Source organism: Panicum hallii, chromosome 1 (genome assembly GCF_002211085.1).
Source record: "Panicum hallii strain FIL2 chromosome 1, PHallii_v3.1, whole genome shotgun sequence".
NCBI classification, from domain to species: domain Eukaryota; kingdom Viridiplantae; phylum Streptophyta; class Magnoliopsida; order Poales; family Poaceae; genus Panicum; species Panicum hallii.
Window position 1 is genome coordinate 56827065 of NC_038042.1, and position 14415 is coordinate 56841479.

A 14415-nucleotide genomic window follows, 5' to 3' on the forward strand; every position below is an offset into this window, starting at 1 on the left:
CCGTTTCTTTAAATTAATGCAAGTACTTTTGAGATATGAAAAAGTTACTAGACTTTAGCTTGCTTAGCTTTTTTTTTTGGGTGTGGAAAGCTTCCTTATAGCTAATATAAAGGACCAAAATATATAAATGTCAGCTGTGGCCCTGGACTTTTCACAGCCCGCTCATACCAGCCCACTATTTTTTTGAATAATTGCATACCGGCCCACTCACCAAACCTCTCAAGACCCAAGCAACAATCATAGACCATCGGCCCATATACGAAGTAAAAAGAAGCCCGTATACTGAATTGCGGGCTCCACCGTCAGTTGTCCCTCGCCCCTCCCACACTCTCTCGTCAGCTCGCACCCGCCATGGAGCCCTCGTCGGAACCTTCGCCGCCGGTCACCACGGCCACCTTCCCCGCCGCCGGCGAAGGACACGAGTCGCACCCGTCCACGACATCATCTTCTCTGTTTCCACTTTTCCCCCTCGCCGCGTCCACCTCCTCCGCGTCCACCGCCGAATCTCAGTGGCTCTCAAACCCTAGCTTCTCCTTCGATGCCTCCTCCCTGAACGTCCCGTCTACCACCACCTCGTCGCTCCCAACGCCGCTAAGCCCCTCGTCCGACGATGACGCGCCGCCGGCGCCCGCCCCTGCAAAGTACGAGCTGGTGCCTTCTGAAACGGACTCCGACGAGGAGAGGGGGTCGCGGAGGAAGGAGAGGGGGAGGAGGAAACGGAGACGGGAGAAGGACCGGTATGATGGGGCATCGGAGTCGCGGAAGGCCGGGGTTCGTGCTTGGGCTGGGTCAGAGACGAAGCCTGTCAAGGATTACTACGTCGACGCAAAGGGCGACCATGATAACCTGGCGTTTGGATCCCTCTACAGGTGAAGTGTTTGATCATGAACTATCAATGCAGCTATACTGATCCAATTGCTTGTTCCTTAGCGAATCTATGGTGCTGAATTCATGGCCAATTTTGTCATGCTGTTAGTTTGCTGAAGCTATTTATCAGTAACATTTCGTTCATAGGTGTACGGAATAACTGTGTTAGATTACATGATGACAAGGTGTGCAAACTGTTAGCTGGGTTATTCTAGTGTGAAATCCAAGTTCTCAGCATCAGTATTATGTGAAAAGATATCAGCAAGTAGAGGCCTGACCTGGGCTAATCAAGTTGTGCGAATTTCATTGGCCTAGTTATGATAGTAAAATTCTGGAATGTTCTCCAGCCTCCACTAAACCTAGTATGATAGCTTGTATCTTATCTACCTATGACCTGTTTAGTCCAATCCAGAGTTAAATGGTGGGTTGGGCCAGCATTTTGATATATAGTTTGTGAGTTAAACTATGGCTCATTATATACAATCTTTGCACATTTCCTATTTGTATTTGTTACATCTAGAATGTTCCAAAATAAGGCTATTTCAAATGCTAGTGAATCAATATAATAATGTGACTCGCCATGTCTTGATCCTTGGTAAATTTTATCACAGAACAATATAACAAGAATACTATAAATTCTTTTAACTATATAATATGAATACGATAGATTCTTTTAACTACTGTGACAGTCGTTTTTGCTCAACTGCAACACTGCTATATAGCTAGCTTCTGTTTTCTATAGGTGTGAGAAAATATTGTAAATTTAGCGACTGGCATGTGTAGGTTTTTCTTCTTCTTTTACATGGAGGTATTTTCCTTGTACCTTCTATCTCCAAATGACGAGCCAGGTTCTCATTCCTTGTCTGTTTGCAAATAAAAGTTAAGAGTTGTGATATCCAAATCAGCACATTATTGAACACCCTTATTGGGTTGATAAATATGCTCTGTCATAGTTGGGATTGTTAGCACATGTTGATGTGCTGTTCTATTTACTGAAGTCTAACACCTCAAGGAAATCTGCAGAATGGATGTTGCCCGTTACAGATCTCAGAGCATGCTGGAGACACGTGGTTTGAATCGGTCTATGTTTTTTAACCGGAGGTTTGGTTCATCACATATTGATTTGGATTCAGACTTGGATGGACTGGATAATAAAGTAAGAGCTGGGGGCCGTTACTATTCGGCAAAAAATGCAGTTTCTGAAAGAAATAAGGGTTCCAAACACCTGAAATTATCTAAGGGAGATACCTCTGCAATGCTTGCTGAAGATTTTGTGCCCTTAGATGCACAATCACTTTCTGTGAAAAGGACAACTGCGGAACAGGAGCTGGAGGAATCTTGGGAAGATGAAATACTTCGGAGGACAAGGGAATTTAATAAGATGTCTCGGGAACATCCTAACGATGAAAAAGTTTGGTTGGCCTTTGCTCAATTTCAGGTATTATGAATTTCTATGCTTTTTTTTATATATGTGATATCTCTTTAAACAAACTATGCTTACTGTGTCCAAGTATTGTTGCCAGTTAATTTTTTCCATTCATGCTGGGACAAATAGTTTGGCCTTACAAATGGCATTCTAAAATTCAGACTCACCACTAGAGTTTTGTTTCAGTCAATCTTTCGCTCTTCTGTTTTGTAATTTTCTCTGCTGTGAATTGCAGGACAAAGTTGCTAGTACTCAGCCACAAAAGGCTGCTCGTTTGCAAACTACTGAAAGGAAAATTAGTATATTGGAGAAGGCTGTGGAGCTTAATCCAGATAATGAGGAATTGCTGCTTTGCCTTCTGAAGTCATATGGCGAGAGGGACAGCACTGAGAATCTCTTGGGTAGATGGGAGCAAGTACTTACGAAGCACCCAGATAGTTGTAAGTTGTGGAAACAGTACCTGCTTCTATGTCAAGGGGAGTTCTCCAGATTCAAAGTTTCTGAAATACGGAAGTCGTATGTGTATGCTGTACAGGCTCTATCTGCAGCATGCACCAAGCTATGTAGGCAGGTTTAACTTCAGTGGTTCTCCGTAAATAGTTGCGTTCTCTGTTTCCCAGAACCCTATGAACTCTGAAATATTGTTAATGTTTTTTCTTATTTTTTCACACAGGTTAATGAAAATATGGATCCCAAGTCACCATCTTCTTCCTTAGCTCAGCTAGAATTGGGTTTAGTGGATATATTTGTGAATCTGTGCCGATTTGAGTGGCAGACAGGACATCGAGAATTAGCAACTGGGCTATTTCAGGCACAAATGGAGTTTAGCTTATTCTCCCCTCCCCTGTATCTTACCACAAGTAGTAAGCAAAGGCTCTTTGAACACTTTTGGAACAGTGGTGGTGCCAGAATAGGGGAAGATGGAGCTCTTGGATGGTCTGCATGGTTAGCTAAAGATGAGGAGAGTAGACAAAACTTGGTTGCACAAGAAAATTCACAAGAGATCGAAACAGGAGGTTGGAGTGGCTGGTTTGATCCTTCTGTTGGAAACACTGACACAAACGAATCAGTGGAACCATCAACTGATGGAAATGATGCAGAAGACCTTGATGCTGAAGATAGACCTGCACAAGATGATGTTGAATCCTTGCTGAAAAAGCTTGGTATCGATGTAGATGCAGAGTCTAATAGTGAAGTTAAAGATGCAGAAACTTGGAATAGATGGGCTACTATGGAGTTGTCAAGAGACAATGAACAATGGTTGCCTCTTCATGAAAAATCTGGTAATTTGATCCTGTTTCAATTATTGCTGGATTTTTTTTTGTTTAGTTAACTCAATGCTAACACTGTATGCTATTTATAGGAATAGGATCACTTGATTCTGGTGATGCTCCATCTGGAGAAGACAATAATCAGCTTTCTAGAGTAATCTTGTTTGAGGATGTAGCCGAGTTCCTGTTCTCTTTATCTTCAGAGGAGGCTCGCTTTTCTCTGATTTGCCAATTTATTGATTTTTATGGTGGCAAAATTTCAAGATGGTATTGTTCTTACTTCCTTGTTGATATGCAACGATCATCCTCCTCACACAAGAAGAAATTAGCTAATACATTTTTCCACTGGAGATGTGTTCGTACCCGAATTTTAATAGCCATATAGATGCCTTTTATCCATAACATGGTGCATACATCATGCATGTAACTCAATTTCTGTTGTCAAAACCCATCCCTAAAAGCCATGGGAGATTTATGGTTGAAGCCATTCTTTGTGCTCGGTTGGTGGGAGTTCTTAGCTCCACCACCCAGGTTTGGGTCCACGTCGAATTGGATTTGTCATTGTTCTTCTTTGATGAAAAGAACTTCATTCCTTCTAGGTATTCACATTTTTTAGTCTACGATCCTAAAAGGTATTCACAGCAATTTAGTCTATTCATTGGCCCCTGCTAATTGTTTTGGTCATTTCATGTGCTGGATTGTTGGTTATGTAGATCAGGAAAATGACACAGTAAAGTGTTAATTGCTGCTCGTTTTAATCTTTTTGTCAAAACTTTGACATACAAAGCCAACAACTGCCTTTGTAATTGTTCCCCAATTCTAAACTTTGATATATTATAGTTCAATGACCTCACCACGGATTCTTAAAATTCCAGGACATCTACAAACAGTTCGAGTTGGCTTGATAGAATTTTGAGTTTAGAGATGATTTCAGATGACATTCTTGAAGATCTTAGTGCTGTATCAGACATTGTAAACAAGAATCAAGATTCATATAGTTGTAAATTGGAATCATTATTAGGAAGCATGCATGATCTTTCCCAAAGGCCTGGCCTGGTGAAGTTTCTCAGAAATGCGATACTGCTTTTGCTTGATGTTTTCCCTCGTAATCATGTCTTGGAGGAAGCTATTCTTGTTACCACCGAAATGTATACTGCTCAAGAGAATTCTTCCTCGACAGCTAATACATCGCGGGCTTTGGCCAAAAATCTGTTGAAGAAAGACAGACAGGTATGGTTGTTCTTCTTTTGTTGTTTACATTACTTTGTTGAGGAGTGTAACATGCTAAAAATCAGGTGCTAGTGCACAGGCAATTAGTTTGCACAGAAGACAATAAAAAACACTGTCTTGTCTTTTTCGGCTAGCCTTTTTTATTTGATTTATTAATTTATAATGTGATAGTATTAAGTAATCTGCATCATTTGATGGGCTGGATGTATCCTACATTTTTGGAAATTGGAACAAAAAACAAGCCAAGGCATTTGGAGATTCATGGCAGAATTCGTCAATCCAATATAAGCAATTTCACAATTTTCATGAGTGGCAGGGGCTTCCCCCGCTGTACAGTTTTCAAAAATTTTCATGAGTGGTTCAATCTAGTCTTTATCTTCTTTAAAATGTAAACATACTATTAATTCTTTAGGCGCATCTTTCCAATTCTACACATGGTGTTAAATTTGTATTTCTGAAAAGAAAAATCGCACTCACAAGTGATTACTATTTTGCTTGGAGCATTCTGTGTTTTGAAAGTAAAACTGAACCAAGATGCTTTGGTTTTGGATAAATCACATGATCCCGGTAATAGCTGGTTGTGTAAAATTTATTACTATAATTGTTTTGTTTTGCAGGATTTTTTGCTTTGTGGGATATATGGACGAACTGAGGCTATGCACGGGAACATTGAACAAGCAAGGAAGATATTTGACATGGCATTGTTATCTACAGAAGCAACTGCTGAGGTAAAACTGTGAAGGATATGTGTTTTTAAGTAAGCTTGCATGGTCAATACCAATTAAGTTCACAGAACTTTGTACTTGTAATGTGCAATGCTGCTGGTGTACCATAACTGTTTCTTGAGTGCATGTTTACAAGCGTGGGTGTCTGTTGTTAAGCCTGCATGACCACTTAGGCCATTCTCAATGGCAGTTTCATGAACAATAAATGAGCTGCCATGTAGGCAATTGAGATGACATGGCACACTATTTATGAGGTGAGAGAAGAAACTAGTTTCATGGGGATGAAACCATGTGTACACTGTTTCCAAGATAGTTTGTGTCTTGTATGTAGCCTTGGAAGCACAAAAGATAAAACAACGCATTGTGTGAGCTATTTCATCCATGAACTAAATGCACTCTTTGGTTATATGGCATTCTTGGAAATATAAATATGAAACTTTGCATTGAGAATGGCCTTAGGAATTTTGTTTTGTTTTGCGAATTGATGTTGTCCTGGATGCTACAAGGTAACATTTTTTTTCCCGCCAAATGGCACTTTATTGGTAATACTGTAGAGTTTATTGGTAGTTGGATCGGAGAGATTGGTATGCAATCAAGATGAACAAGCTTTATCTTCTTCTTTAATATAATGATACACATCTCCCCTGCGTGTTTAATAAAAAAAATGAGCAAACTTTATCCCAAAAAACAAAGCACCAATTCATTCATTGTTCTATTTGCTAAAACAAGTAATTTTGACAGGAGGAAGTTAAATTAGTTTAAGTATCTTGATGCAAGTGCATGTTTGTTTTGTTGAACAGTTCATGTTCTTACTTCTTAGGGAGCTAATGCTGTCAGCATGTGGCTATCTAAATTAACGATTTATTGGTTCCAGATTTTGCTTCAGGGCTCTTATAACTCGCTTTATTTTCAGTAAAATAGTTTGCTTTATACTTAGAAAATTGTGCTTTCATCTTATTCATGTTTGATGGCCATTACCTTTGCTGAGCAGGATCTTAGGAAGAAGGTTCCCATCCTTTATCTTTGGTATGCTGAGATGGAGATAACAGTGTCCACTTCAAGAAACAACTCTGACTCAACGCATCGTGCAATTTACATTCTATCCTGCTTAGGGAGTAATGTAAAATATGCTCCTTTCATTGGCCCTATTTCAAGGCCACAGGTCTTGAGGGCTCGCCAAGGGTTCAAGGAGCAGATTAGAAGCTTACGATCTGCATTTGCTTCTGGTGGTATAAAAGAAGAATCTGTTGCTCTGATATGCTCAGCTTCTTTGTTTGAAAGTATGACATCAGGTTATTCTTCGGGTCTTGAAGTGATAGAGGATATGTTATGTTCAGATAGCAGCCATAACTCGGAGTTTGAGGATTTGTGGGTATACTACATCAAATTGCTTCAGAAAAATCTTAACCAATTGAGTCTCTCAAGGGTCTGGCCAAGCATATCACAAGGAATGCACAAATATCCGTACAATCCAAAATCATACTCAGCCATGTTAATCCTGAGCTATCTTTACAGTGTATCGAATAATCTCCGTCTCACACTCGACAAATGTAGTCAAAGGTGAAACTGCACCATTTTCCATGATAATTCTTTTTCGGAAAAAAAGTCCGGTTTACACCCTTGAACTATCGCAAAAGTCCGATTTTCAGCCTTAAACTACAAAAACGGATAAGAGAGGCCATCCAACTGTTGAAACCATGCAAATTTGGCCTTTAGGGTGGTTTTGAATGTGGTTTCCATTTTGTGAAATTAAAAATATTCAAATTTAAACTTAAAAATTCATAAGTAATTCATTTCAAATCCAAAAAATACGAAATGAGTATCAAAATTTTTCTAAAAATGTAACCTATCTATTGGCACTATACTTGTCAGTTATTCGGATCCAATTTTTTTTATGTTCGTAGTATTTGGTTGTTTTTAGTTATGCCTATTATTTTTGAATCAATAAGATTCAAATAGAGCAATATTAGATAGGTTACATTTTTAGAAAAATTTTGGTACTAGTTTCATATTTTTTGATTTAAAATGAATTAGTTTTGATTTTTTAGATCTAATTAGAATTTTTTAATTTTTTTTAAAAAAATACAAAACCACCTTCAAAACCACCCTAAGGGCCAAATTTGCTCGGTTTCGACAGTTGGATGGCCTCTCTTATCCGGTTTTGTAGTTTAAGGTTGAAAATCAAACTTTTGTGATAGTTCAAGAGTGTAAACCGGACTTTTCCCTTCTTTTTAGATCAATGTTCCAAGTTCTTTTCAGAATGCCTAATGTTCTCTTTTTACTACCATCTTTATTACTGCCTTAAATTTTCCAGATTCTTTTCTTTCTGAGAAAAAAAAATATTGCAAATAAAGTTGAACATGCTCTTCCATTCCAAGAAAATTCTAAGATCGAACTTCTTTTCAGAGTGCATTCTTCTCTGTTTATGCCTTATGTTTTCAGATTGGAATTTAAAATATTTTTATAATACTTTGATTAAATGTCATTGCTGCTGTAGTGCTGTAAATGTTTATGCCTTATAGTTATAGTTATAGTTATAGCCCACCTGTAATAGTACTTCATTTATGCTATTTTTCTTAAATGGAAGTATATTTGACCTCGCTGTGCGTACATAGCCTTGTTTTCTGTGTTCAGCTTTCATGGGTGCATGCATTTTATTTTCACCAAACATCTTGAAGCCTAGGTGGTGTTGCATACCTGCCTATTGACTCGAGCTTTTTGTATTTGGATGCAGCAGGGACCCTTCCATTATTACCTTGCTCTTTGCTTTATCCTTCGAATGGCATAAAGCAGGATCTGACAATAGAATACACAGTCTGTTTGAGAGAGCTCTAGCTGATGATAAGTTGCAGAAATCTGTTCTGTTGTGGCGCTGTTATCTAGCTTATGAGGCAGAGAAAGCCTGCAATGCTTCTGCAGCACGGCGTGTATTCTTCAGAGCTATACATGCTTGTCCGTGGTATGACACTTACATGTAATGTTGTAGTTTGATGTTGGTGTGGTTATATAAGTGTCTTTCCTTACAGTCTGCCTATCATCTTTATCTAGTCAAATTGAAACAAACATATTTTATTGTTATTCAGTTGATTTATAATCTCTCCTGGTGCTTAACCTTGAAAAATGGATCTTATTAGAGGTTTTTGTTTCCTTTTTCAACTGTTGATATCCATTCAAGTGCAAGTGCTCTTTCAATGATGTTCCTCTATGAGAAGAACATGCTGTCACTGTTACTTTATGCACCTAAACAGCTTATGAACTGTTTGGTAGGAATATCTTGGGGCTTTTGCCTTCCTTGCTTCCCATGTGACTTGGAGAAAACCTTTTGACACCAAGTGCATTTAGTTTCATGCATGTTTCAAATTGTTTTGGAATCCTCTAGTATTGACTATTACTTTTATGTTTTGTTTAATTACCTTAAGACTCAAATGATAGTTTTTGTTTTTCATTTTAGTTTATATGGACTATTTCTTTGATTGATACTTACAATTTTCAGGTCTAAAAGGTTATGGCTTGACGGGTTCCTAAAGTTGAGCTCGGTTCTGACACTGAAAGAGTTATCAGATCTCCAGGAAGTGATGCGTGACAAGGAATTAAATATCCGCACTGACATCTATGAGATACTGTTGCAAGATGAAACAGACACATGATTAAATGTTTCCCTGGTTCGTATCAAGAATTCCAGGACTTCTTCACATGACATTGTCGGCAATCATTATCTTCCAAGGTTTCAACAGAGATTGGTCTCACATTGCAGTGTACAAGATGGATGCAGTGTACAATGATCCGCATGCCTTTGGATTGACCACCTTGCCAAATATGACCATGTTTTAGTATTTCTTCCTTCAATATGGACCTTGTTGCTTGTCACTCCGGTTATCTGATGTGACACATTCTTATTGGAAGTACAGAAGGGTCTTCATTGGACCCTAGATAAGATGGATCTAGAACGCTAGCGCAATTCTTGTGAAGAAACCATGGCACAGCCAGCATAAGTTTGGCACTATGGAAGACTTGCAAAACTAAAACAGCAAAAGCGACGGATCTTTTTGTTAACTATTTGTAAAACTACAGCCTCAGGCAAGCATTCATGCTATCTCAAGTGAGCATGTTTTTCTTGCTTCCTTTCCCCCCCTACGATTTAGTTCTCTCTCATGGTTCTTCTGGTGAAGCAGGTTACGGGTCTTGGAGTGTACTTGACTGTTCAAAGAAAGGCTTCTAGTATGTAGCTCCACCTGGCGTATTGTTGAAAGCAAGAAGGGGAGTCGTGCACATACATGGCAATAAATAATTACTATGCTCTATTTTTCTTTAGGTCCTCAAAGTTTAAAAGTTATACTGCAAAGTCAAAAGATTTACAGACTACTATACTTGAGGGACAAAAAGAAAAAGAAAAGTGGCAACACAAAGTGGACACTAAAGGTGCGTTTGGTTTAGCTGTGAGCTGTGAAAAAGCTGCTGTCAGATGTCTGCTGTGAAAAAGCTGCTATGAGATGCCTGCTGTGAAAAAGCTGAAAGTTGTTTGGTTCAAACTGCTATGAGTTGTCGACCGTGAAGAAGTTATATATTGTTTTTATATAAATTGACAGTATATAATATTTCTCTGTGATCAAATTTTTTTTCCTTTAAATCTTTATATATATATATATATATAAATATTTGGAATTAACCTTTTGTATTCTTTTTTATTTTTATTTTTCTATATATAAAAATCTTTATTTTCTTATATATATATATATACAGAATTGAAAGGGTATATGTGAGGTGTGTAGTTTTCATAAATTTGGAAAAGCTGTAAAAGCAGGGTATAATCTACTTTCAAATTTGTATTACAGAAAAGCAACTTTTTCAAAGCAGCTGCAGAGAAGCTGAATTCCTTTGGTTCAACTTCTACTTTCTGAAAGCAGAAGTAGGTTCAGAAAGTTGAACCAAAGCCAGTCTAAGTATTCCCAAAGATTATGCCGGTTGGATCAACTCCACTGCCTTAGTGAGTAATGTTGTTAGTTGTGTTTTGACTGTTTGTGCGTACTGCATTGGCTCTTCATTTCATGACGGTTGATGCTCGACTTCTGACCACATGTCTCGAGGCATCGCTGTTCATGTGTGCTTGGTGGATGAAGTGATGCTTCATATACAGTGCTCAGTGATACGGGATATGTTGCTGGATCATTATGCGCGTGTGCCAGGCTAATTTACCACCTGATAGAGGCCAGTCTGCATCTGGTTAATCTGTCTCTTATCCTGGTTTGCCTCATGCCCTTTTAGTAATGCGATGATCACCCAGGACGCTGTATCATGATTTATGGACATTCATTTCGTTCAAATTTGATTGCCTGACACGTTGGGTTGTTGACTGCATGGAGTCATGGAGACACAAGTTCGGGGGCGAAGGCATGCTCATGCATGACTCCACGGTACTGCGGTGCAAACTGTCGAAGTTCAAGTTTGCCACCCATCGGTTTATTAAGCTTCAGCTTTGTACAGTTACAGTTGAGTTTTAGCTTGTCAAAGTAGACATAGCAGAGGCCTGAATTGAAACCCGAGGTTGTATTTACAACAGTAGCTACCCCTCTAACATGACTATACTGAACAGCAGACATGATGACAACTCGCTTCAGTTTCCTAAAACGAAATGAAATGGTTGATCCCAATTCCCATCCATCAGCCTCTTGTTCTGATGATGGTTATTGTGCCCTTTCCTCCCGTTCTGATCTTGGTCAGGCTAACGACTGCCTTGCCGGAGAGGCCTATGCCGTGAGCCGTCACGGCGGGGCCGAACGCGAAGGCGCCAACAGGGTGCCGAACAGGTCTGGCCGGTCTCTTCAGGATCCGCTGGTTGACGTCGCTTAGCGTCGTCATGCGGCCATCGTCTAACCCCAGCGGCTTGACGACTGCAAAAGGGTACAGCACTCCGACGCCTCTCTTCTCCTCCCCTGAAAGGTATTAAAATAAAAACTTCTCAATACCCTCAAAGCAAATAGTCACAGAACTCCATAGTTGACCAATGGTTCTGTTTGGCTTTCAGGAACTGTAAGCTGAAGTGAATGCCAAACTGTAAAATCTACTGCAGATTAGCTGAAAGCCTGCCCATAAGCAACTAGTTTGGCCGGATGCCAATACGTTCAAAAAATCGCAATCTTTGCTGCGGCTGCAACTGCTGCTCTGTAGCCTGTACTCGGCGCACCAGTGCCTGTCAGTGTCTCAGCAGCGCACACATGCGCGGGCGAAGTAAATGGCTGCCCACCGGTCAGCTACCCAACCCAACCCACCTGCCAGCAGCGAGGGACAAGCAGAGGCGGGCGCCGTCGTGGCGGCCGCGCCCGCGCCCGCACGGGAGGGCTCGCAGCAGCCGACGCCGGGCAGCGGCCGCGAGCGATCGTCGCGACGCGCTGCCGCGCGGTGGGGCGCCCCCGTCCCCGCCCCTGCAGTCGCGTTTTGCAGCCGCGGCTGCAGGGGAGCAACGCCCCGCACGGTGGCGGGGAAGCGAGGACGAGGAGGAGGGGGGACTACCGCGGCCGCCTCCTCTCCTCCGCGCCGCGCCGCTGGCGCTGGCGCTGGCAGCACCTGCGTGCTCGGGGCCCTCTGCTCCTCCTCCCTGCCCGACGCACCTGCCCCGTCGTCCCCTGCACGTCCGAGCTTTAAACTGGAGTGAGTTATCATGCTCAACTATTTCTAACATGGGACTATGGCCTAATAACAAACACCTTCGCTACGCGGCATTAAATCTCTCTCTGAGAGTCGACCAGCTTCAGTCTTTCAGAACTGGCGAGAGCAAGTACTAGTAACCACTATTTTGTCCATAGCTGTTGTTGCCTACTCGCGCTGTCTGCTTCCTCTGCTGTCCACTGACAGCATCGGAGTAACAAACGACTGCTCATTAACTACAGTGTTTAATTATAAGCAGGGGTGATGTGGCGATGTGCACGTATTGAAAAGGGCGTGTTGAATCACCTGAGACAAAACTGCAGCATATCTCCGCCTCCGGGATCGTGGTATTCAAATCCTGCCGGAGATCTCCGTCGCCGCCTCCTCCCTCGGCGCTAGAATCCCAGAAGCTCTGCAGGCCGAGAACAACCGGACAAGCGACAACGCTACAAGTTAGAAAAGAGGAACATGACAAGGGCGCCACTGCGACGAGACATGGCTGCGCCAACTCTTTTGTACGTATGTTTATCGCTCGGCACGACGGCGAAGCTACAGCCTTTCCGCTTCGTTTGGTGAATCGATATCGACACTGTGACTAGAGTACTAGAAGATGGTCATGGACTTGCATTGCATTTGCATTGAGGCTAGTATTGGGAACAAAACAGCCTACACTCAATGCTTCTCTATGAGTTGCCAATGTTTCATCCATTGAGATTTGAGTGCTCAAGTAATCACTAACTCTTCCATTGTCTATATGAATCATCATCAACACCTCTTATGAGGAGTACTAAACCGTACTCTCTACATCGATCCATGGCGCTAGTATCCTGTTACGAGCAGCGTACCTCAAGAAGGCACTGCAGGTCCTCGCCGACGGTTGCTGGACGTCGAGGCGGAGGCGTCGCCTCCATCCTCTGCCGCTTGTTGCAGCGGCCGCTCCAGTGGGCGACGGCGTCCTGCAGGTAGCCACTGGACGCCTCCGACGAGGCCGGCGACTCCACACCTGCTGCAGGCAGCACAGCGCCGGAAGCCGGCCACTTCAGCTCACACTGCTTCTAGCTCTGTCTCTACTACTATGCCCTAGCTAGTAGCGAGCATGCATGCGGGTCTTACGCGTCGCCGGGAAGAAGACGGCCTCCTGGACGGCGGTGCCTCCAGCTCCAGCAACTCCTCCAGGGGTGTCCAGCTCGTCCCAATCCCAGTCCCAATCAAGGAGCTGAGGGAACACGCAACAGTCGTAGGAGTAGCTGTCTAGGGCCATGGCGTGCTGCTGGCAGTGAAGCTCTGGACTGAGCCGGGGCCGAGTGAGATGGCTTGTCATGGATGGGTTGGGTGTGGTGTGCTGGGAGTGCGTGTCCTCTAGCCCTCTTAAATAGCAGGCCCTTTTGGCGGAGCACCAAAAGCTGTGTCGAATTGGGTTGATGGAAATGGACCAAGGTCTTGCTCAAACATTTTCCATTTTTCACAGGAGAGGATCAGAGGACTAGAGGAGAGGAGCAAGCAGTGCACCAACTGCCAGTCAATGGAAAAAGAAGTAGTAAAAAATTAAAAAAAAAGGAATAGCAACAAAAGCAAAGGGAAAAGTTGTGGTTGCCGGGACTTGTCACTGCTTGGGGCCTTTTCTCGTGATTCGTTATGTTTGAGTTTGATTGCTCTAGTTCCTTTCCATCATCCTCGGAGAATGTTGCAGTAACATGCATCAAATGCAGAGAGACTTCGAATATACTAGATTTACCATATATATATAAACCCAATCAAAGGATATGTCTCCATTTTCTGCTCCTAGATGACAGTATATAAATACTGTAAAAATTAATCATGAGTAGCTGGCGCACATAAACAATGTGTTTCACATGGGGTCATACCGTGGGGCACGGTGGTAAAATGTTTTTGTCTAGCTTAAGAGAGATCCTAGCTTAATAGTTTGTGTTCTCACCTACCAGTTTTCATGAAGTATTTTCAGTGCAACGTGAACCATGAGGACGTGGTAAAAAAAAATTGGGAACGGGTAAAAGGAAAGTTGCTACGAAGTACTTGCTAGTGGAGTACTAGTAGCTTCCTGTTGATGTTTTGTTGGTATCCTTGTGCCGCAGCAGACGGGGACAGCACCAGTGGGGCAGTAGCTTTAGCATCCTTTCATGAAAATCTTCGGACGAGGCCCAAAATATTTCTCGTCCCCTGTTTCTCTCTCTTTTATCACTGCAGGTGCAGGATAATAAGCTTGCCCGGTGGCCCCTTAGCCGTATTGCTGCCA

General features: G+C 42.1%; 2 protein-coding genes and 1 long non-coding RNA gene across 6 annotated transcripts; 2 read left to right on the plus strand and 1 right to left on the minus strand.

Annotated features, from left to right (window-relative positions):
• The first annotated feature begins 307 nt into the window (after nucleotides 1-307).
• On the plus strand, nucleotides 308-10130 carry LOC112886707 (protein NRDE2 homolog). 4 transcript variants are annotated; one of them, XR_003227417.1, is made up of 11 exons: nucleotides 308-869; nucleotides 1891-2305; nucleotides 2529-2864; nucleotides 2967-3576; nucleotides 3657-3831; nucleotides 4440-4794; nucleotides 5412-5522; nucleotides 6511-7079; nucleotides 8254-8478; nucleotides 9013-9618; nucleotides 9692-10130. XR_003227417.1 is itself a non-coding variant. In XM_025952683.1 (10 exons), the coding sequence occupies exons 1-10, from the start codon at nucleotides 352-354 to the stop codon at nucleotides 9164-9166; spliced, it is 3468 nt and encodes a 1155-aa protein (XP_025808468.1). In that variant the 5' UTR covers nucleotides 308-351; the 3' UTR covers nucleotides 9167-10130. The 4 variants fall into 4 exon arrangements, 3 of the variants coding, with proteins under 3 accessions (XP_025808468.1, XP_025808486.1, XP_025808479.1); XM_025952683.1 differs by having other exon boundaries at nucleotides 9013-10130; XM_025952701.1 differs by having other exon boundaries at nucleotides 9022-10130.
• Nucleotides 10131-10958: 828 nt separating this feature from the next.
• Nucleotides 10959-13626, minus strand: LOC112886731. Its single transcript, XM_025952713.1, has 5 exons — nucleotides 13275-13626; nucleotides 13007-13167; nucleotides 12468-12573; nucleotides 11786-12139; nucleotides 10959-11449 (listed from the first exon to the last, which is right to left on the minus strand). The coding sequence occupies exons 1-5, from the start codon at nucleotides 13480-13482 to the stop codon at nucleotides 11178-11180; spliced, it is 1101 nt and encodes a 366-aa protein (XP_025808498.1). The 5' UTR covers nucleotides 13483-13626; the 3' UTR covers nucleotides 10959-11177.
• Nucleotides 11318-12899, plus strand: LOC112886742. The gene is made up of 3 exons (XR_003227421.1): nucleotides 11318-11456; nucleotides 11542-12164; nucleotides 12421-12899. It is a non-coding gene; the product is annotated as an uncharacterized LOC112886742 (long non-coding RNA).
• Nucleotides 13627-14415: the final 789 nt, after the last annotated feature.

Excerpts from the sequence above, each read along its gene's own strand:
- LOC112886707 (XM_025952683.1), top strand. The coding sequence starts at position 352 with ATGGAGCCCTCGTCGGAACCTTCGCCGCCGGTCACCACGGCCACCTTC. Across the intron at positions 2,865-2,966 it reads GCACCAAGCTATGTAGGCAG|GTTAATGAAAATATGGATCC; the intron begins GTTTAACTTCAG and ends TTTTTCACACAG. Across the intron at positions 7,080-8,253 it reads CTCGACAAATGTAGTCAAAG|CAGGGACCCTTCCATTATTA; the intron begins GTGAAACTGCAC and ends ATTTGGATGCAG.
- LOC112886731 (XM_025952713.1), bottom strand. The coding sequence starts at position 13,482 with ATGACAAGCCATCTCACTCGGCCCCGGCTCAGTCCAGAGCTTCACTGC. Across the intron at positions 13,168-13,274 it reads CGTCTTCTTCCCGGCGACGC|CAGGTGTGGAGTCGCCGGCC; the intron begins GTAAGACCCGCA and ends TGCTGCCTGCAG. Across the intron at positions 11,450-11,785 it reads TTGTCCCTCGCTGCTGGCAG|GGGAGGAGAAGAGAGGCGTC; the intron begins GTGGGTTGGGTT and ends AATACCTTTCAG.